Source organism: Pyrus communis, chromosome 8 (assembly GCF_963583255.1).
Source record: "Pyrus communis chromosome 8, drPyrComm1.1, whole genome shotgun sequence".
NCBI lineage: Eukaryota > Viridiplantae > Streptophyta > Magnoliopsida > Rosales > Rosaceae > Pyrus > Pyrus communis.
The window spans coordinates 4,133,609-4,155,821 of NC_084810.1; the positions used below are offsets into that span (position 1 = coordinate 4,133,609).

The window sequence follows — 22,213 nt, forward strand, 5'->3', positions numbered from 1 at the left end:
TACTTGTTGTATTAAATTGATTTAACATTGTTATAACAGATTGTGGATTGAAAATTCTAAGAACTATTAATTCACACCTGTTCATATGATTCGTAAAGGGGTTTTTTTCTAGATGGAGTAGAGTCCAACCAAAAAATAGGAAGCACCCACACCTAGCGGTTCATTCTCCTAATTTATGTCTATACTCCTTATTAAACGTTTGTTTGAAAGTATTTTGACTAAAAAAGTTTTTAGAAAAAATGTTTTTGGGTTTCAAAAGTACTTGAAGTGCTTTTTGCAAAAAATATTATGCACTTATGAGTTACGTGCTTCTTGCAAGATGCACTTCAAGTGTATTTCCAAGATTCACTTGCATTTTTATTATGAATTGGTTCTATAAACATTTTCACCATAAGCGCTTTCATTCATTTCAAAAAGAGCCCTCATAAGACATTTTTTTGTCAATCAAAAGATGGTGAAATGGCCATTCTAAAAATCTATCCATAAAACTAAAGAAAAATAATCAAAATAAAAATTATGGCCAATATGATAAAGATTTTATCACAAATGGTCTCTGGAATTGACTTACATCATCAAGATGATATCTGAAATAAAAGATCAATTAATGTAGTCTCTGAAAATAAGTGTCGCAGATCAATGTAGTCTTTCAGTCCCAATTCTGCCAAAAATTCTATTATATGTTGATATGACCTCACACCATCAAGATGGTTTCTGAAATTGAAAATCGATCACTGTAATCTCTAAATATAGGTGTCGCAAATCAATATGGTCATTCCATTACAATTCAGTCAAAATTTTTTGTTATGTGCTGATGTGGCATTAATAATTTAGTAATTAATTTAAAAAGTTATCAAAATACCTTTATGCAAAGTGACATTATCTCAAGGCAAAGCTCGCCATTCTCCGCGTCACAAGGATCACTAGATGAGTGCCCAACAAGCTCTTTAAGATTAGGGTTGTGAGGAAGTCGATTGCCCAAATCTTAACATTGACATCATAGAACCAATCTAAGCCGTCACAAAGGTGATATCGATCTTGGTCCAATTTGTTTAAGGGTGTCAAAGAGTATAAAGATGTGTGTCTCAAGAATTTTTTTTCAAAGAAGAGATGGCGAAGGCTACTGTAGATAAAGGTAGAGGAGCGTGGTTTGGGATTGGAGTTAATTGCGAGATTGGGTTTTTGTGTCACATCCCGGCCCGGGGCGAATCACTTCCCGGGCCCGCTCCACCACCGTAGCACAATATTGTCCGCTTTGGGCCCCGACCACGCCCTCACGGTTTTGTTTTTGGGAACTCACACGAGAACTTCCCGATGGGTCACCCATCCTGGGAATGCTCTCGCGCACTACTCGCTTAACTTCGGAGTTCCTACGGAACCCGAAGCCAATGAGCTCCCAAAAGGCCTCGTGTTAGGTAGGGATGAGAATATACATTTAAGGATCACTACCATGGGCGATGTGGGATGTCACAATCCACCCCCCTTAGGGGCCCGACGTCCTCGTCGGCACACCACGACCAGGGTTAGGCTCTGATACCAAATTGTCACATCCCGGCCCGGGGCGAATCACTTCCCGGGCCCGCTCCACCACTGTAGCACGATATTGTCCGCTTTGGGCCCCGACCACGCCCTCACGGTTTTGTTTTTGGGAACTCACACGAGAACTTCCCGATGGGTCACCCATCCTGGGAATGCTCTCGCGCACTACTCGCTTAACTTCGGAGTTCCTACGGAACCCGAAGCCAATGAGCTCCCAAAAGGTCTCGCCCCAGGTAGGGATGTGACAATTGGTATCAGAGCCTAACCCTGGTCGTGGTGTGCCGACGAGGATGTCGGGCCCCTAAGGGGGGTGGATTGTGACATCCCACATCGCCCATGGTAGTGATCCTTAAATGTATATTCTCATCCCTACCTAGCACGAGGCCTTTTGGGAGCTCATTGGCTTCAGGTTCCGTAGGAACTCCGAAGTTAAGCGAGTAGTGTGCGAGAGCATTCCCAGGATGGGTGACCCATCGGGAAGTTCTCGTGTGAGTTCCCAAAAACAAAACCGTGAGGGCGTGGTCGGGGCCCAAAGCGGACAATATCGTGCTACGGTGATGGAGCAGGCCCGGGGCGGGTTCCGTAGGAACTCCGAAATTAAGCGAGTAGTGCGCGAGAGCATTCCCAGGATGGGTGACCCATCGGGAAGTTCTCGTGTGAGTTCCCAAAAAGCCTCGTGCTAGGTAGGGATGGGAATATACATTTAAGGATCACTACCATGGGCGATGTGGGATGTCACATTTTGGGTTGACAACTTTTTAATTATTAAATTATTAAAACTTTTTTTACAATTTACTTTTAATTTAATTAGACTTATGAGACAAATTTATGTGTTACATCAGCACATAACATATTTTTTTGACATAATTGTGACGGAAGGATCATATTGATATGAGACACTTATTTCAAGGACTACATTAATTGATTTTCATTTTGATGGGGTGGGTTAATTTCAGGATCATTTGTGAGAAAAAATGACTTATGATGCCCATTTATGTGCATATCACCACATAACAGAAATTTTGACAAAATTATGACGGAATAACCATATTAATTTGCGACACCTATCTTTTCTTTCACCTCTCTCTCTCTTCCACGTTGTTCTCCTAAATATAATAAACTTTTAATGACAAAACATTTACCCATAAACAGTAACTAAAAATATAAACAACCTCTTTAGCGACCAAAAACTGTTTGAAGGTCGTCACAAAAAACTTTAGCGTCCAAAACTATTTATATTTTCTCTCTTTTAATTTTATTTTTTACTTTAATAATCATGTGCATAGTATGTGTACAGTTGCTTGTATATATTATGATTTATGATATGTCGATCTTGACTTGGGAAGAGAAAATCATTTAGAAATGATTGCCAATGTTGCTAGATTTTTTTTCTTTTCGTTTTACATTCAAAATATTTTTATTTATTTTTTTGAATAAAAAATTCCATTTTGAAATGGCAGAAAGATACCCTCCAATTTATTGTATCCATTATTACATTAACTATTATAAATTGTCTTTCCACAATAAACGCAGCAAATAGGTATCAAAATCTTGTTCATCATGGGATTTAAATTTGAAACCTACTCCCAAAAACTGAAGAGTAAAACCAGTTCTTGGATCAATAGGTAAATCTCATTATTTATTATGTATAATTGGCATGTGAACCTCAAGAAAATTCACTCAAGATCCTAATTTAATTCCAACTAGAGCTAGAAAACATGAAAGAACAAGATTTTATGGAATGAATCAGTGACATTTTTCACGGTTTTGTTTCATCAATGGGCAAATAGCGTACGTTCTGCAAATATAAGTATATTTACATAATTTTTTTTTTTACTCAAAAGAAGAAATGTTTGTCTAATATATGTCTGTATATAAATGGTGGATTGTCTTGGTACATATGGTCGTCCTCTTCATCGGTCATTGGACACAGGTAACAACGTCGTTTTCATTTGCTGATTTGGTTTGAATGTTTTCGTGGATTAATTCTTAGTTCAATTTCTATCTAACATTTGGTTACAACTGTATGAAATTTGATTTGGGCTTTGTCTTAGTTTAGTGTGCTTGTGTATTGAAGGTGTGTTATAAGGAATTATTTTCTCATGTCATTTCTCAGCTTCAATTAGTCTTAACTTTTTCTTTTGGTATTACTTTTATTTTAATAGATATTTATTCTATCAAGCAGAGGAAATAGTTAATGTATTTCAAAAGAATAACTAGCCGGACGATAACCTCAAGGAATGCAATTGCATGTGATTATGGAAGAGCTCAAAAAATGACGACCAAGTGAAGAACTTTTGTAGAAGATTATGAACACTTGCCAACAAGTCATTTTAGTGATTGCTTTTTTTTTCCTTCATGTTTTACATTATTGCAAGTGTTGGGAAAAAATGTAAATGGTATGTTTGTTTCTAATTAAATTTTGAATGCTTTTCCCTTTTAGATGGAAAAAAAATACTGGTCATTTGGGAGCATGAGTGGGTTCAGTTTCCTCAGTTAAAGGCTATAGCGAGAAATATTTATCTCGGCAAATGTCTCTTATGCCAAGGAAATTGTAAATTCCTCGCAGACGTTGTGAGTTTTTTTAGTTTTTGCTATAATCTATAGCAACAAAAGAACTATTTGCGCAACAAAATATGGACCCATCAAGGATTGTTCCTTGCAATAGGGCTCAACAGCGGGAAATATTTTTCTTCGCGTAGTCTTTCCCCCAAGGAGCCTACTACGAGGACCTAGCAAGGATAAAATTATTTCCTCACTAAAACTCTATTACGATGAAATTATGACTTTTAGCACATAAATAATTTCTCAGCAAACAACTATTTTATTGTAGTGTCAAACTCATTCTCAATTTTTTAAGGATGCGTTATTTTCATACACCCCATTTTACCTTTCATGCACCTTTTAATTTTAATTTTTTAATATTTTTTAGAGTGTGTGTGATGTAAATTGTCGTGCCAACCATGACATACTGATTTTGTGCCAATCGGTAATGGTACGGTATTGAACCATACTGAAATTTCATGGTACGGTATTGGTAATGGATACCATTATCACGATATTACCGTACCGTACCGAAAATATAATATAATATATAATTATATTAACACATATTTATAATATTCCATTGCTTGCTTGATTTGTATAATGAGTATGAGAGATTAAAAAAAATGCTTGCTTGATTTGTATAATGAGTATTGGAGGGGTAGTTCTTCTACTACCATTGGGGCTCTATTGGAAGATGTGGAACTAAATGAGGAGTTCATAATTCATGCTTGTGGGGGCGATGTGAACAAAATTGAAATGATGATGGAGCTTATACAAAAAAGAAGGAAGCAACGCCTTTTGGAGATATCCAATGAAGTTGATAAGTACTTCGCCGCTCCTTATATTAGCATTGTTATTGGTGGCTTTGATCTCTTGAGTTTGTGGAAATTAAACACAAAAGAGTTCCCAATTCTTTCACAAATAGCCAAGGATATCTTTGCAATCCTCACTGTAGTGAAAATGCATTTAGCCTAGGGAGGAGGGTTGTGGACCCTTTTAGGGTATCTTTGACTCCTGAAATGGTAGAGGCACTAGTGTGTACTAGTGATTAGTTTAGGGCGTATGAAGTAAACTTCTACAAGGAACTAATGGAAGATATGCTTCAATTTTACAAGGAAATGGAAGAAGTGGAAACAAGTAAGATATGCTTAATTTTTTTAGTAAATATGTTGTTAAATGGTTTTCAACTTTAATTCTTCTAGCTACTAATGTATTTTCTTTGTTTGTAATGTAGGCTTGACACAAGCTCAATCTTCTACAAGTTCAATGCCTCCACCAAAAGCTTTGACATCTCAAACTTGAAGAATTGATCAATGAATTTACTTTTTGAAGTTTAGTTCCAATTTTCATTTGGTTTGAAACTTTAACTTCTATTTAGATTGTTAACTACTATTTGTTTTGGTTCATAATTTCTATTTGGATTGTAAGCTTAATTTTCATCAAGATCTTGATGCATCATTTGAATTATTGTGTGTGTGAATTGTGAATGGTGAATAATAGATGAATTTAGACTATAATGTATGAGATAAAGGTACAAAAAAAAGTTTTGCCCTTGCATTGGGTAAAAAAAACAAAAATAGATTTTGTCCCAAAACAAAGTGGCAATTACCATTGCCATACCATGTCAACCAAACTTCGGTATACCGAAAGTTTGGTACAGTAATGGTAATAGTTTTTGCCAAACCGAAAGTTTGGTACAGTAATTGGTACGAGAGTTTTGATACGGTAACTGTACCGAACCTACCCCTACATTAAATACTGAGTAATGTGTTTATTTAGTCGCCAAAGTTATTACACGATTGAATATTAGGTCCCTAAATTGTTTTTTTTTCTCAGTAATATAAGTCCTTAAACTCATTAAAAATTGTCAATTTCATCCCCTACTTATATAGATCTTAAACTATTTTATTCTTTTCATCGATTCAAGTCACGTGACTTTCATATGATACACATTGGAGAATATATTGGCAGTTTTCATTGAGTTTAAGTACTTATCTTAGTGTATGAAGTTAACTTTAGGGATAAATTGGTTAGATTTGCAATGCTAAGGGCTTATGGTGAGGAAATGACGATATTATCCTCTAAATAGTGTCATGTGCAAGTCAGATGACTTAAATCAACAAAATATTGAATGTAATAGCTTCAAATATAAAAGTAGGGATGAAATTGATAATTTTTATCCATTTAAGGACTTATTTTACCATAAAAATAATCTAGAGAACTAATTTTTCACTTTTGTTTTTGTACTGGTTGCCTCATAGCTTTATATATAGAGTAAACTGTAACAATGGTTCCTTAACTTTAACTCAACTGGAGAATGGTCCCTCAACTAAAAATTCATTGTCATTGGTCCCTCAACTTTAATCCAACTGGAGAAACAGTCTCTCAACTTTAACCCAATTTGAGCAATAGTCTCTCAACTTTAACCCAATTGTAGCAATGGTCATTCCAACATAACTCATTTTGACAAAATTCTAACGAAGTTGATGAAAAGGACCATAACTACACGTTTTGATGAGTTGACGAATACCAATTGTAGCAATGATCCTACCAACATAACTTATTTTGACAAAATTCTAGCGAAGTTGATAAAAAGGATCATCGCTACACATTTTGATGAGTTGAGGGACCAATGGTACTTGATTTTTAGTTGAGGGACCATTACTCCAATTTAATTAAAGTTGAAGGATTATTGCTACAATTTACGCTTATATCTATATTGAGGTGAGACGAAAGTGGTATTTAGATGTTAAGAAAATGTACAAACCTTCAAATAGGGTTCTCTGGACTAAATCAATAGGGTTTTCAAGCCAAAAAGAGTGGTGTCATGGAGGCTCCACTGTCCTTTTCTATGGCATATATGGATGGTGGGTGGCTGGTTTTTCTTGAAAGGCACCATTTTTGTTTTGTTATAAAAAACTTGGGATAGTTTGTTGTGTCCAAAGTAGGGTCCCTCAAGAAAGTAAGAGATTAGCTTTGCTCAGTGGTATGTCACAAGGCAAGATCGGAGGATTCAAATTATAGTGACCTCTCATCTTGTGTTATCTATTTTCTATTTCATATTATTAAATTTATAATTAGATTATGACTACCTTAATTAATTGACTCAAATCCTGAATTGGCTGAGAATATGAGATTGCTGTCAAATTCTTATTGGATGGGATTTAAATTTAAGTAGCTAACCTATGAGCTTATGGCTCATAAACCAAATGAAAATGAAATAAAATAGGATCTAGTGTGTCCAATTTTGATAGATTTTTATTTTTCATGATACATGTTAGATATCGCTTAAAACCTAAATCCAACTTCTGATCACCAATAAGTTTGAGAAATCTCATATTCTAATCCTTTTAATTATTCACTTAATTTATAAAGCTGAACCATGCGGAGCTGTATGTCTTGGTTCATAAACATTTGGTGATCTAAGTGATCCGACTAGATTAACTAAAAATGAAAACTAATGAAAATGGTTTGAAAACTTTGAGTTTTAATGACAAGGACGAAATAAAGGGTAAAGTGAATAGTACTAGGATTGACTTTTTAATATAAAAATATGATTTTTCGTTAAAGTGAACAATACTGCGCGTTTTTCGTTAAAATTCACTAACTAAAATCAACTGCGTGATAGTCACTTGAAAGCAAACATCATTTGTACCAAAAGCAAGCACTTTATACTTTTCAGTGTAGATTTTTATATTATTTGTAAATGTGTACATAAATATATATATATATATATATATATATGTGTATATATATATATATATATATATATATTTTTTTTTTTTTACTATTTTTTTTATGAGAGGTACCTTACCGAAGAGCCTAATATATAGCACGAAAGCTTTTGATCAAAGTATGTTCAATCGAAGGGAAAAACATATAAAAAATTGATTCATGTTGTATCTCTTCAACTATGTTCTTGCTATCAGAGCCGGCCCTAAGGGTGTAAAATGTACCACTGCACAGGGCCCTCGATTTAGAAGGGCTCCCAAAATTTCATTACATGTATGCAGATACATATAAAATAAATTAGATGCAAAAGACGATCATATATGTGGTTCTAAGTGTAGCGGTTTAGCTTTTTTACCTTATAGCCCATGTGCTGGGTTCAAATTCATGTGCTATTGCTTTGCTATTTTTCAATCTTTTGCAAATTTGTAAACTTAAAAAGCAGATAACAAAAATGCATCCAGCATGTATCGAACTCAAGACCCTTGAAGGTAAGGAAAAAAACCTGGACGATCAAACAACTTATTTTTGTTGTAGTAATCTATAATATTTTAGTTTTATAGATGAAAAGATTGAAAGAAAAAAAAACAATATAACATCAAAAAAATGAAAGGCCTCCATCTAAGTTTTGCATAAGGCCCCTAAATACTCAAGGCCGGTCCTGCTTGCTATATTTCGTAGGTAGATATGAAGCGCAGAACATCTTTTCTTATAAAGCATAACTTTGAAAAAAGTTAACTTTATAAGTAAACTTCCTAATCAATTTCAATATGTCACATCCCGGCCCGGGGCAGATCAATTCCCGGGCCCGCTCCACCACCGTAGCACGATATTGTCCGCTTTGGGCTTACCATTCCCTCACGGTTTTTGTTTTTGGGAACTCACGAGCAACTTCCCAGTGGGTCACCCATCATGGGATTGCTCTAGCCCCCCTCTCGCTTAACTTCGGAGTTCCTACGGAACCCGAAGCCAGTGAGCTCCCAAAAGGCCTCGTGCTAGGTAGGGATGAGAATATATATTTAAGGATCACTCCCCTGGGCGATGTGGGATGTTACAATCCACCCCCCTTAAGGGCCCGACGTCCTTGTCGGCACACTCGCGGTCAGGGTTAGGCTCTGATACCAATTGTCACATCCCAGCCCAAAGCGGACAATATCGTGCTACGGTAGTGGAGTCGGGCCCGGGAAGTAATCCGCCCCGGGCGGGGATGTGACACAATAAATATCATTTATAATTGTTACCACTAACTTTTCATAAATAGGAAATAGAAACTAACAAGTTGAAATTAAAGTGCAAAAAGGAAATTAAAATGGGAAACTTGAAACAAGTCCAATTTTGTGAACAATTACTGGGTATAGTCCAATTTTATTTAATTATTGGATTAGGTCCGATGACTCATTGTCCGCATTAGTTTATTGTTATATTTTTGCCAAAATTACCCCTTAATGATAAGTAAAATAATTAATATTATTCCTTAATTTTAGGGGGTGTATTCAATTGGAAATTTGAGAGATTTTAATAGATTTATAAATCCATGATTTTTATGGAGTTGAACTAATTTGTAGAGATTTCATGTAAAATTTTGATTCAATTCACTCGAAATCTCATGGGAAGATGTGAGATTAGTGGATGCTTAAAATATACTACAAAATCTCTCCAATTCCCTATAATTCCTTAATTTTTCCAAATTCTTTAAATTCTAATTCTAATTGAATACACTTTGTCACATCCCGGCCCAGGGTTCACCGCATCTTGGAACCGCTCCATCACTGTAGCACGATATTGTCCACTTTGGGCCCCGACCATGCCCTCACGGTTTTGTTTCTGGGAACTCACACGAGAACTTCCCAATAGGTCACCCATCTTGGGATTGCTCTTGCACACTACTCGCTTAACTTCAGAGTTCCCATGGAACCCGAAGCCAGTGAGCTCCTAAAAGGCCTCGTGCTAGGTAGGGATGAGAATATACATATAAGGATCACTCTGCTGGGCAATGTGAGATCTTACAATCCACCCCCCTTAGAGGCCCGACGTCCTCGTCGGCACACCACGACTAAGGTTAGGCTCTAATACCAAATTGTCACATCCCAGCCCGGGGTCCACCACATCCCAAGCCCGCTCCACCACTATAGCATGATATTGTCCGCTTTGGGCCCCGACCAAGCCCTCACGGTTTTGTTTCTGGGAACTCACACGAGCACTTCCCAGTGGGTCACCCATCATGGGATTGCTCTAGCGCTACTCGCTTAACTTCGGAGTTCCGATGGAACTCGAAGCCAGTGAGCTCCTAAAAGACCTCTTGCTAGGTAGGGATGAGAATATACATATAAGGATCACTCCCCTGAGCGATGTGGGATCTTACACACTTGGAATGTTATAAACTATTTTAAAATTATAATTGAATACACCTGCATTTCTAAGAATTTTAATAACCTGATTGAATACACATTGAATTTCAGAGAATAACTTAAAATCCTGATTGAATAGCCCTGGATTCATTAATAAAATTAAAATTTCTCAAAATCCCAATTGAATACACCTCCCTTAGACTTACTCATACTGTGAAATTAATTATAATCGATTATTTATTTTTAAAATAAAGGAAAACTAATAAAAATGGCTTCAAATCTTTGCATTTTAAAGAAAAACCATACACTGACTTTATTTAATGATAAGGACAAAAAAAAATAAATATAAAAACATAAAAAGTAAAAATCGCGATCAATGACGTCTGTAAAGAAGCAGTTGTCATTCGTTGCTTCCTCGGCTAGACCAAGGAGGCACTTCAGTCCTCTTAGGTATGATTCTAGCTCCATTAAAGGCACTCCAGTGGCAGCAGGTAGCTAGTAATCAATCTAGTGAGAGAGTGTGAGTGTGCATGTAAAATAGAAGCGAGCATGTAACTAAGGTAGATTTTGTTGAGTTGAAGAAGATTGAATAAAAGATTGGTCAGGCTTTGTTAGAGGGTGGAGGAGGAAGCAAAGAGACAAGAAAGATCGATCGGTTTGTGATTTTTGTGTCTGTTTCAATTGTTGACATAACTAAAATCAACTTCTGTTTTCTTCTTCTTCTCAATATCCTTTGTGTAGCGTCCCCTATCCACCCACCCAAAACTCCATCAGACCTAGATTTCAAACCCAAATTTGATCCAAGATGCTAGAAGACAATACTAGCAACAGATTACAACAAAACCAAGCTAATTTTACCTCATATTTTCAAAGGTTGTAGCTTGATTCCATTAGAGCAACTCTCACCGAGAACCCCTGCTTGGATTATCCTACTTCCCATTATAGAATTTAACATGCAATGGTACCATAGGGATCCCCAACTTGCGAAGGTCTTGTATTTGGTTGTTTGAGGTCACAATTAAATTGGAATTTGTGATGATGGTGTTTGGAGTTCTTTTTGGCTATGGTGGTTTAGAGAGAAGGTAGAGAGTTCGAGAAGAGAGAGAGAGTTCTGGAGTGTTCAAAAGGAAAAGAAGAAAGAAAAAGGGAAGAAAAGAGAGTGGGCCGAATTACAAACACAGCACAGTAGTGTAGTACCGTTAAGTTTCATAAACAACGTAGTAAATTTCGTAAACAATGTCGTAAGTTTTCATAAACAGTGCAGTAAGTTTCATAAACAATGTCGTAAGTTTCATAAACAGTGTTGAAGTTTCATAAACAGTGTGAGGACACATAAGTCCGTGCATCAATTTTTTTTTTAATTTTTTTAATATTAAAATTATGTCATTTTCATTAAAATTTAAGTTCATTTGTCTTTTTTTATTAAAATTTAAGGGTTTTTCATTAAAATTTAAGTCTTTTTAATTAAATAAAGTTATAGCATGGTTTTTTATTAAAATAAACTTAGTCTAAGTCCTTTTCATGAAAGTTCCCTTAAAATAATCCCCTACTTGTAGAATTAGTTTTGTGCCGTGTTCTCCTCCCCTTTCTTCTTTTGAATCTTTTTCTTTCTTCTTTCAAGCTCTTATGATTTATTCCTCTTTTTTGAAATACAAGATCAGTAGATCACAATTTCTACTTTCTTTTCAGTGGTATGGAGCTTTGAAGTATTGCCATGAAAATATGAGTTTCATGCATGCACTATTAATTTCTACCTAAGTTTTAGTTTGAACTTTGATTATACATATTTTTCTTTTTTTTTTAGTGAAAACTTTATAGGAAATTAATTCACTTTTTGTTTGCTTTGTTTATCTACCTGTATTATATATTTTTTTATGAATCTATCTCTATATATTTATTTTATTCTACTTATATTATAGATTAATTGTATGTTATCTACCTATATATCACAAATTTTTCCATCTCAAATTAATTGTGTTATCTACCTATACGATATGTTCTTGTTCATAGTTTATCTGTATCACAAATTATTTTGTATTATCTATCTATACGATAGGTTTTTTGTTCATAGTCTACCTCTATCATAGATTAATTAATATTATCTACCTACACCACAAAATTTTTATTGTATTTTTTTATCTACCTCTGACAATGTTTCTTTTAATTTTTGATAAACTTATAAGATTTGTAATAATGTGTTTTTAAAATGTTTTTAATTAGAAAATGGATAGACAAACGTATTTGAAGATTCAAAATTTAAAAATTCAAATTTAAAGAATTAAAAAAAAATGTTTTCAAGGGGAAAAATAGGTCTAATAGAAAATCAAATAAAATTGGACCCAATTCAAAAATAGCTAAATTTTTTGGACCTGGATCAAACTACCCCAATTAAAATTAGGGTGACAATGGAGATGGGGTCGAATTTGTCATTTGGTCCTCACAATTGTTTTAACTATTTTTTTACCTTGAAAGATGAACAATGTCACATTAAATATAGAATATACCACGTATGATATAGAAACGATCATAACCTCAAAGACTTATAACAACATGTCATTCAAATCACCAATATATTCATTGGCGTTTTGAAATGACAATAATAGGGAACGAGCTTTGCTTTAACAACATGTCATTCAAATCATCAATATATATTCATTTAAAATTTAAACTTACATCAATAACGTGTACAAGATACAAATTTTAACAAAATTGTATATGAAACAAATTGACAAAGGTAAAACTAAGGGACACTTAAACAACTGAAAAACTCACGTCACAAAAACAATTTCAAGTTTTGAACATCATTGCAGAAAACAACAAGCATTTATCTTAATTCGTATAAGAAGAGTTTGCATATGGTATTCGTTTATTTTTCTAGCTTTCCTATCAAAGAAACGAGTATGTAATACTCAAATATAGTGCCAACCAACGTGTGAAAGGAATTTTGCCATACGAACACGAAATCGATTTTTAAATTAAAATGCAGTCCAAATAAGAATGTGAAAACTCCCATATACACCACATTATACTTTTCAAATCCCAAGAACATGCTAGTAAAAATATATGTTACCACATCTGGTAAATTTAATGGTGGTGAAATCCATGCAAGTGTCGGTGTTAGGATGAGAAATTTACAGTGTATCGGGAACACCATTGGATATATCAATTGTCATAATATAATTGAGTGAATTTTTTATTTAAGTTTCTAACCAATTCTATTACAACACGATGTACCAATCATGTTCCCGATACACTAAAAAATCTCTTGATAATTTAAAAGGGCCTCTGTACGTGGGAGTTGAGGTGGTAGGCCCTACGCTAAAGCTACAAAACCAAGCCATGCATGGTTGCCCAAAAATGAAACAAACAAGCAAAGCAATTGTGACACTGTAGCTTCGCAGCTCAATTTGGTAACTCGTAAACAAACGCAATTGGAATTTGGAGAGCAAAAATCTGGCTTTTTGGCTTTCGGCTTTAGGCTTTCGACTTTCGGCTTTTGACTTTTGGCTTTTGGCTCTCACTTCTCTTCTCAGGGAGAGAAAGTAGTGAGTGAGTGAGAGAAAACAGAGCTCATAAGAGTCGGTCTAGGAAGCAAATGAGGAGTGGAGCGAGAATGTGGGCGACAAATTTGAGAAAAATATTATTCATAGTGCTCTAGATTTGCACGGTTTGAATTTCAAAAAAAACCCTACAAAAGATACAGATTTTTTGGTCATAAATTTGCAAATATAAACTCACTCTCTCTCCGGTGTCATCTGATCTGTCTCAGACAAGCAACTGCATGTGAGTAAAATCTGAACCTCTCAGATAATCTCTCTTCCTCTTCACTCACTCTCTCTCTCTCTCTCTCTCTCTCTTTCTCTCCCCCTCTCCCTCTCTCTCCTTTGCCTTTTTAATTTTTGTACTTTTTTTTTGCTAAAAACTCGGCTAGGCTTTTGGGTTTTTTCCTCGCCAAACGAGATTTTGGGCAATCTTAAATTCCTCTCGAGTTTGTTTTCATATCATGGTTTCTTGAAAATCAAAGGTTTGGATCTCTCTCTCTCTCTTCAATCTTTGTTTCTTTGTTTCTTTAAACTTCAAAAAAAGAAAAGAACCAGAGCAAGCACTACAAAAGCCACAAGAACATGTTCCTCCTCCAACTAAAATCATCATCAAGATCGAGCTTTTCTCCCATAAATTCCCTTTTCAATTTCTGGGTTTGATCCAAAAGTCCCATAATTGTTTTGTCAACTGTTGTAAAAGTAGATGGAATTATTAACATAGCAAAAGAAATGGCTCATGAGGAAGAACAAACCCAAAACACTAGCAATGGAATTATTGGATTGGGAAGCAATAACATCATCAGTAGCAGATCTTCATCCAAAAAAACAAAGCAGAAAAAAATGCCACAGAGAGGACTTGGTGTTGCACAGCTTGAGAAAATCAGGCTTGAAGAACAGCAGAAAAAAGCAGCCGCTGCTGCAATTTTGTCCACCACCCCACCATCTTCTCTCTCATCACCAACTAAATCTACTTCATCTTCATGTCCTAGTTCGGTTCCGATCAGGCATTTTTATCAGCCTCCCTCTTCAATCCCATTCCCATCACTGGATCTGCCTTCTCCAAACTCAATTTTCCAGCCGCCGTTGATTCCACCGGCCCACAGCGGCGTTGATGGTAGAAAGTTAATGATCAGCAGTGGCACTGTTCCATTTGGAAAGAGAAATAGTTACAAAAATAATAATACTAATGGTTGTGGGAATGGGAATCATGTTCCCAACTTGTGGAATCCGTGTGAGTTCAATGTTCTTGATCATCAAGAGAGTTCTAATCCTGGGTTGGATCCTGGATTGGCATTCAGGTCTAATTTGAATGTGCCTTTTGAGTCCAACAACAACAACCCCATTTGGGCTATCTCCAATTTTCCAACAAGAACACAGCAATTTCATCAACAGCACCCTCCTCCACCGCTACCACCACCACCATCACCTCCCCCTCCTTCAATGGTAACACATTTTTCTACTCTATTTTGTTCATTATTTGTTTCATAAATTTTGTAATTATGTGAAGAAATGATACATGCGAGTTAGGCATATTAAATCAGGGTAGTGTGCCCTCCTCTCTATAGATTAAAATAGTTTAAAATATCGTCATATCAAAAATTAAAATTTAGTTACATGAAGAAATCACTTTTGATGATGCACTTTTCTAATTCTATTTGCTAATGAATTGTTGGGATGTGGAAAATCTTGCAGGTGAATATGTCAACAGCAACTTCAACATCATCTGTACTAAATTTTCAGATAGAGCCCCCTTCAAACCAAAGCTATTACAGCAACTATGCTCCTATGTGGCCGGATGAAGAAAAGGTTCGTTCTGTTCACCTCTATAATCAGCCTAGATGATTGCTTCTTTTTCCTGAAATATATATATATATCTAATTTTCGCATCTCAAAAATTAAATTTCTCAGTACTTTATTCGCAAATCCTTCTTCCTAGTGGGAAATAGTCCAACAATTGGGATCTCATTAGAGTTGGAAATCCTATTTCTTATATTGGAATTCAGAAAGAATTTGTATATTTTATTTCAGTTTGTTTTATTTTGTTGGAATTGAATTTGAATTTGAGTACAGTCGGTTCGGTAATTTTATGAGGCACCTAAGAGATTGGTGTTTCTGCAAACTTAGGCGTAGCAAGCCAAGTTGCCAATAGCAGTGTCATCTTCCATCTAAGCCTAAACTCTAAATTTCCTCCTCGTAGTTTAGATAAGAAAGAATATCGCTATAATACTTCCATTAATTCTTGCTATCTTTAATATGTAGTAGATGGTTGGCATGAAGAGGCCCTATCCATTTTCTCTAGAGAATCCATCTGTCCCCTCCATCAACTTCAAGTTCCCTACCTTTGTTGCTCCACCTATAAGAACAGATGAAGGAACTTCATGTGGGAACAGCTCCCCCTTCAATTTTGATCCAGCAATCAACCCAAATTTCAGGTCACTTTATCTCTAATTATCTTCCACTTATTTATAACAAGCACATTATTTTGCTGACTTGGTTTTCCTTTCTTTTGCCCCATATTCAGAGAAGGCCCTTCATGCTCAAATTCAATTTCAGAGTCGAATTCGAGAAGCAGCATCAAAGAAAATGGGAGTGTCAATGGAGATTTTCTCACCCTAGCCCCTCCTTCAACTAGTTGGACATGTCCTAGCCCAAAACTCAAACTCCCCCCATCTTATCTTGCTTTTCATAACCGCGAAGTTCCAGATTTCGAATCATTCCCCTATCAAGTGAGATAAATGAACACTTCCCACTTCTCATTTCACTAACTTTGTATTGCATTTTCATTTCATTTTCTAATTTTTTTCATTCATCCGAATCGTTATAGGGGAATAACGCAGATGACACATATTACCAGCCTGGACCAAGTATTCCAAATCCACAACAAGCTTTCTACAGCTTCTTCCCACCAGCAAAGTCACAAAATGGTAGGGCAGCAACCACTCTAAACAACAATTGTAATGGTGAAGTAGGAGAAAGTGTTGATCTCAATTTGAGGTTATAAAATCCGTTTCTATTTATTGATTAGGCCCTTTCTTGTAGTACTTGTTTTCTCTGGAAACCATATTAGAAAGTTCCTTTTTTTTCATGATTCAAATTTAGACTTAGATGGGTCTAAATTTGCATATGTAAGCTTGAGCCTTGTGAAGGGTGAAAGGTTTGAAAAAAAAAGGGAGATGCAGATTTGTCAGTATGAGTGGTTACAATTGTATTTTTATGAAGCCGACGTGCTTGTGTGCCTTGGGGTTTTGGGGACTTGTGAGTTATGTTTTGAGTTTGTTTTTGGTTGGGGGATGATAGATGACCGAGGCACTGCAGTTGCTAACAAACTTTTGCATTTGGATTGTGGAGGATCTGAACTGATTGTGCTTTGTCCTATCGTCTTTTATGTGGGGTAGGCACATACACTTTCACTATAAATTGTAAGGCTTATTTTTAGCTCCATTCCTAGGACTCGATTTTAATTTCATTTTGCTCTCTGTTATTCAAAAGTCGTTACTTTTCTCTTCAAAACTCAAAGTTCGTTTTACTTTACCTCCTGAAACCCAAAAGTCGTTCCTATAAAACTAAATTTTCGCTCCACGTTGCTTTAGATCTGTTAATTTCTTATGTGGGTTTGATTTGAGTGTGTCAAGCTAATCAATTTTTTTCTTTTTCATCTATTCAACTTCTTTTAAACTTAATATTCTTTAATTGTTAAATGTTAACGTATAATGGAGAATTATAATCAAATTTATTGCACATGTGACATAGTCTTATTGAGTGTTAGGTCCCACGTATGTTTCCAAAAGCGACCTGAAAGTCCACAAGTCAAAGTGAGATTAATTTTGAGTTTTAAAGAGTAAACTGATGACTTTTGAGTTATTATGAAGGATAAAATAAGATCAAAATAAAACTCCATAAAACGTAACTAAAAATAAGCCTAAAATATATTACTAACGTGTGATGTGAGACTCTGGGCCCATATAGTCTTATATATAAGAAAGGGATGTGATATCCACACATCCCATTTTACTTCTCACACACTTTTTTAAATTTTTGCCGTCGGATCAGATGAATTGAAGAAGATCAACGGACAAAAATTATCAAGAGGTGTGTGAAAAGTAAAATGGGATGTATGGATAGCACACCCCTGTTAGCATCAGTCTCACGCAACTAATTTTGACCGTTGATATTTGTATGTTCCATTCATGCATATACAATTGTAATGGCATTTTTAGAAAACTAATACGATCAAATTACTCAGCCATCACAAAGACTCTCTTGCACTCTTCATACACTTAGCGACGAGGGTTTCGAACGCGTAATGATTGATTCTCTTGTCTGAACCGCGTCATTATTCTCTGTCTAAGTAATTTCCTTCTACCTACTTTTATTCGTTTCAAATCTCAACCATCTTGTTGGATTCACACCTCCCACTTTATATACGCGACTAAAATTGGCGTATTTGGTGGGATGGTGACTAAGCTACATATAGACGATGGTAAGATGAGGTTTGTGAATCTAGAGAGTTGCAAGTTTTTTTTAGTACAACGATATATTTTACATTAAAGGGAGGGTAGAGTTCGGCTAAGCCACACAATGGACAACCTAATTTGGTATCGAATTCGCTATTCACGAGATTCGAACCTAAAACCTTTTACTTGAAAATAAAAGGGAATACCACTAGACCGTAGTATTGAGTGGCAGGGTGTTGTAAGTTTTAAGAATTACAGTTTAGTGCTTTTTTTATTAATAAATTGCGGGAAACTTTAGTTTGAGTTTGTTGTTAGTTTTGTAGTATCTCTGTAGGAGAGTTGATTAGTCACTAAAGAAGGTTTTGATTCCATTCATGCTCATCATCATTGTCTCTTGCAAAATATTGTATTCCTTGAGCTTCATAACTTTTTGGACTGAAGGCAGGGCGCTCAGTCGATTATTGCAGAAAGGGGCGTCCTGATCCGGACAATCGGCTTGTTTAGAGTTCATGGCTGGATGAGACCTGCATGGTATTCTCCGTTCGAGAAATGTCGCTGTTCTTGGTCTTCAGGAGCTTAGGGTTCGTCAAACCTCAATCGGCGGGGCTTCGTTCTTAGTACCCCAGGGGTATTTTAATGGAGACTTTACGGATTGTGGGATCCTTCTCCAGCATCTAGCCCTAGGATTCGTACATCACCAGCAGGATTTCTTCTGGGGTTTACGACGTTTGCCGAGGCCTGAATGATTAGGGATGCTCTGGGGTCCCTTTTTGGAGTCATGGTACTTATGGTTCCAATTCCAAAGATAGAGATTTGGGTAGAGGGCATTGTCCCGCTTGAGCTTTCTTGGTTCTTCATCTGTCTTTCTATATCTACAAAGTTGGAATGGCTCGCAGCATAAGTAGCAGTCTGATTCTTTGTAGTTTTTCGACAGAAGTATTGATCTTGATCAGAGTTTCCCATATTTGGTCCATGGAAGGGGGAGGTCTTCTGACTAGGCCTCCTCCATCTCTAGGAGCATCCGCCATCCCTAAGGGGTCGTTGTTGGCTCCGAGTTTTGCTGCTGTAGTCGAAGGTAATGGGTTTGTTACCCTAAGGATAACTGATGCATCAAAGGGAGGGTCTTCTTCGCCATACGGGTTGACATGGTCATTAACTGAACTTTTTTTCGGCTGACATGTTCACTGGTGGAGTGGTCTAATCGAGAGGAATAGAGGTTTTTTTTCAATGAAAGCACCAATTGTTGGAAACAAATCTGCGCACCTCCGTAAGCAACGGTTGAGCACAAATTCATGTACTCCTGAGCAACCTGCAAAACAATAAACAACTCGTAAGCAAACCTTAGGCCGAGGGAGGGGTGTGCCAGCCAAAGGCTCTCCGACAGTCAAGTTAGCGAATGGATTTTTAGACTCAAGTAGTGGACAAAAGAATTCAAGTGTATAGGTTGCTTTACCGTAGATCTATTCAAGATAGAATCCTCATTCTAAGTTGAAAGAATCCTAGAGGATATCTAGTAAGCAGATGTTGCATCATCTTAGGAGTGTGATTACTTGTAATGCACACCTATCCCTAGATTGTAAGGAATCCAAGACTTATAGGATTGATTGTGTCCATATCTGGATCAAATCGTGTGTCTTGCGGAATAAGTGGTTATTTAGCGGAGTCAATTGAACTCCACCTATTGCCTTGGATTTGCGTCAAATATTCGGATTATCATTGTCCAAGGACTATCATCTATTGGATGGATGAAAGAATTACTGCAAAGATATTATTACTTAAATAATATCTTGGGATTATCTCATAATATCCTTGATTTGATATGATTGTATTTCCTTGCTTGATTGTGTTAGTCTTCAATAATGAAGATGTTAAAGATAAGATTTAGTTATTAACCCTATCTTTAATACCTTTGACTTTTCTCCTTGCCATGAGCATGAGAGTTTGAAGAGATTATAGTCAGCAGCTTAGGTCTTCAAGAGGATTGAACTGGGCATGGAATAAATGTGAGTCTTACCAATTTAATAATGGCATTCTTGTCATCTCCAGAATTTGCTGAATTATTTTTAGCTCCACATTTATCGATCAAACTTTGAACATAACAGAGAAAGATAGAGAGGAAGAATAGGGGGTGGCTTGGGAAAACTTAAAAAAATTGAATTGTTTAACGAGAAGAAATTGAAAAAAAATGAATAAAAAAAACCAAAACAAGCTGAAATCTATTGGTTTAGTTCAGTTTTGGTGGTTAAGAAACCGAACCGAAATAAGTGAACCGACGTCGTTTTACACATGATGAGTCGATATTATACTATATATTTTACCCTATTCTTAATTATAATTTATTGATTATTTTGTGAGAATTTTGATACTTTAAACTATATTTCCAATGTAGGACATTCGACTTTCTCCTGGGAAAAAAATGAACAAACAGAATAATTTTGGAGTGATTCTATTGGAGGATCTTCGTGTGTCTCTCAACTTGTTCATGTCAAAGTTTTAGATTTTTCTATCCATCAGTTTATTTATAGCGATTAAATAAAGGAACAACGCTAGTGTTGTCAAAGTGACGTTTTGAGCTTAATTGGGCTTTTTGGCGTCCAAGATGATGCCTTTTGGGTTTGAGACCTTCTGCATTTGTGTTGGAGACATCTCAAGCTTTAATTTAAGTCGTTTTGGGCTTGTTTGAAGCCCCGAAGATCCATAAATGTGGGATTCTTTATGACTGGGCATATTTCTCAAAGTTAGAATAGTAATGTATGCTTTAGTTATTTTATTTTGTTGTGTTTCCTACTTTTTAGAACACCTTTTTAGCAAGGATTTTATTTTGTAGTAGTATAAATAAGGCGTTTTAGCCATTAGGGTTTTTTTTGGAGAAAAGAACGCATTACTTTAGAGAATTCGACTTAGAGAGCTTTTGGTTATTTACAAGGTATTTTTTATCCTTGTTTTTAATAATATTTTGTTTTATGATTGTTCGTAACTAATTCTTTTTGTTAGGGTAAGGCCACGAGCCTTAGCAAGAATATGTAGTTTTTTTCAATTTTCTTATGATATTATGCATGCAGGTTTGAATTATTAATTACCGTGTTTAAGCTATATATTTATCTTGATACTTGATCACCATTAGGATATTTACAAAAGTAATTTGATGCAATTTTGGTCGGAGGTTGGTCCCTGAACTTGACGATAGCTTCTTGTGGTTAATATGTGCAAGTTCACTTAGGATGAATATCACGTCTTAAGAGTTGCATGATTTTTAAGTCATGAATGTTTAGATTTGATCTGAATACCGCACAAGTTGCATGTTTGACATACACTCTATGTTGGGGGTCCAAGTAGGCATACTTTAGGAAAACCTAACCTTCAAAATATGCATGTGTAAGTCATAAGTAGATGGAAAAACTACGAAGGATTGTTAAGGTGACGGCGGAACCCTAATGGAGAACGACATTGCTAGAGTTATTTAATTATTTCTATTAGATTACGTTTATAATATTTTAGGTCATAAAATCACCTTTTTCTCAATCTTTGTTTTAAATAATTAATTAAGATTTAGTTTGACATAAATTATTCAACCAATACCTATGGAAAACGACCTTGCTAGAGTTGTTATACTACGATTATCTTGTACTCTTACAAGTATTTTAAGTGTTTTTATCCCTACTTTTATAGGTGGTAAAAATCCTATCAACACACTTAAGGCTATTCCCCCTAAGTATAAGCAAACTCTCATTTGAGCTTCAAATGGTTAGAAGTTGAACTTTTGGAACCTGAAACTCGATTTGTAATAGATTCCTGCTTTAAAGACTTGTTTGTTTGTTTAGTGGAATACTTATTTTATGATTGTAATGTTAAATTGTGGTTTATCTTTTGGAAGTTTTAACAAAACATTCCTGGTATTGTTCACTTTTAACGAAAAATCACATTTTTACTTTTTCCTAGTATTATTCACTACACCTTTATTTGTCATTTTTCATTAAAACTAAAGTTTTTTTTTTTTTTTTTTTTACTTTTCGTTAGTTTCACTTTATTTTTTTCATAGTTCATTGAACATGTAAAC

At 35.6% G+C, this 22,213-nt stretch overlaps 1 protein-coding gene across 1 annotated transcript; it reads left to right on the forward strand.

Moving 5' to 3' along the window:
• Nucleotides 1–13,898: 13,898 nt before the first annotated feature.
• Nucleotides 13,899–17,003, forward strand: LOC137741398 (uncharacterized). The gene is made up of 5 exons (XM_068481119.1): nucleotides 13,899–15,145; nucleotides 15,395–15,508; nucleotides 15,965–16,134; nucleotides 16,224–16,428; nucleotides 16,527–17,003. Exons 1-5 carry the CDS (start codon nucleotides 14,432–14,434, stop codon nucleotides 16,701–16,703), a joined length of 1,380 nt encoding a protein of 459 aa, XP_068337220.1. The 5' UTR covers nucleotides 13,899–14,431; the 3' UTR covers nucleotides 16,704–17,003.
• Nucleotides 17,004–22,213: the final 5,210 nt, after the last annotated feature.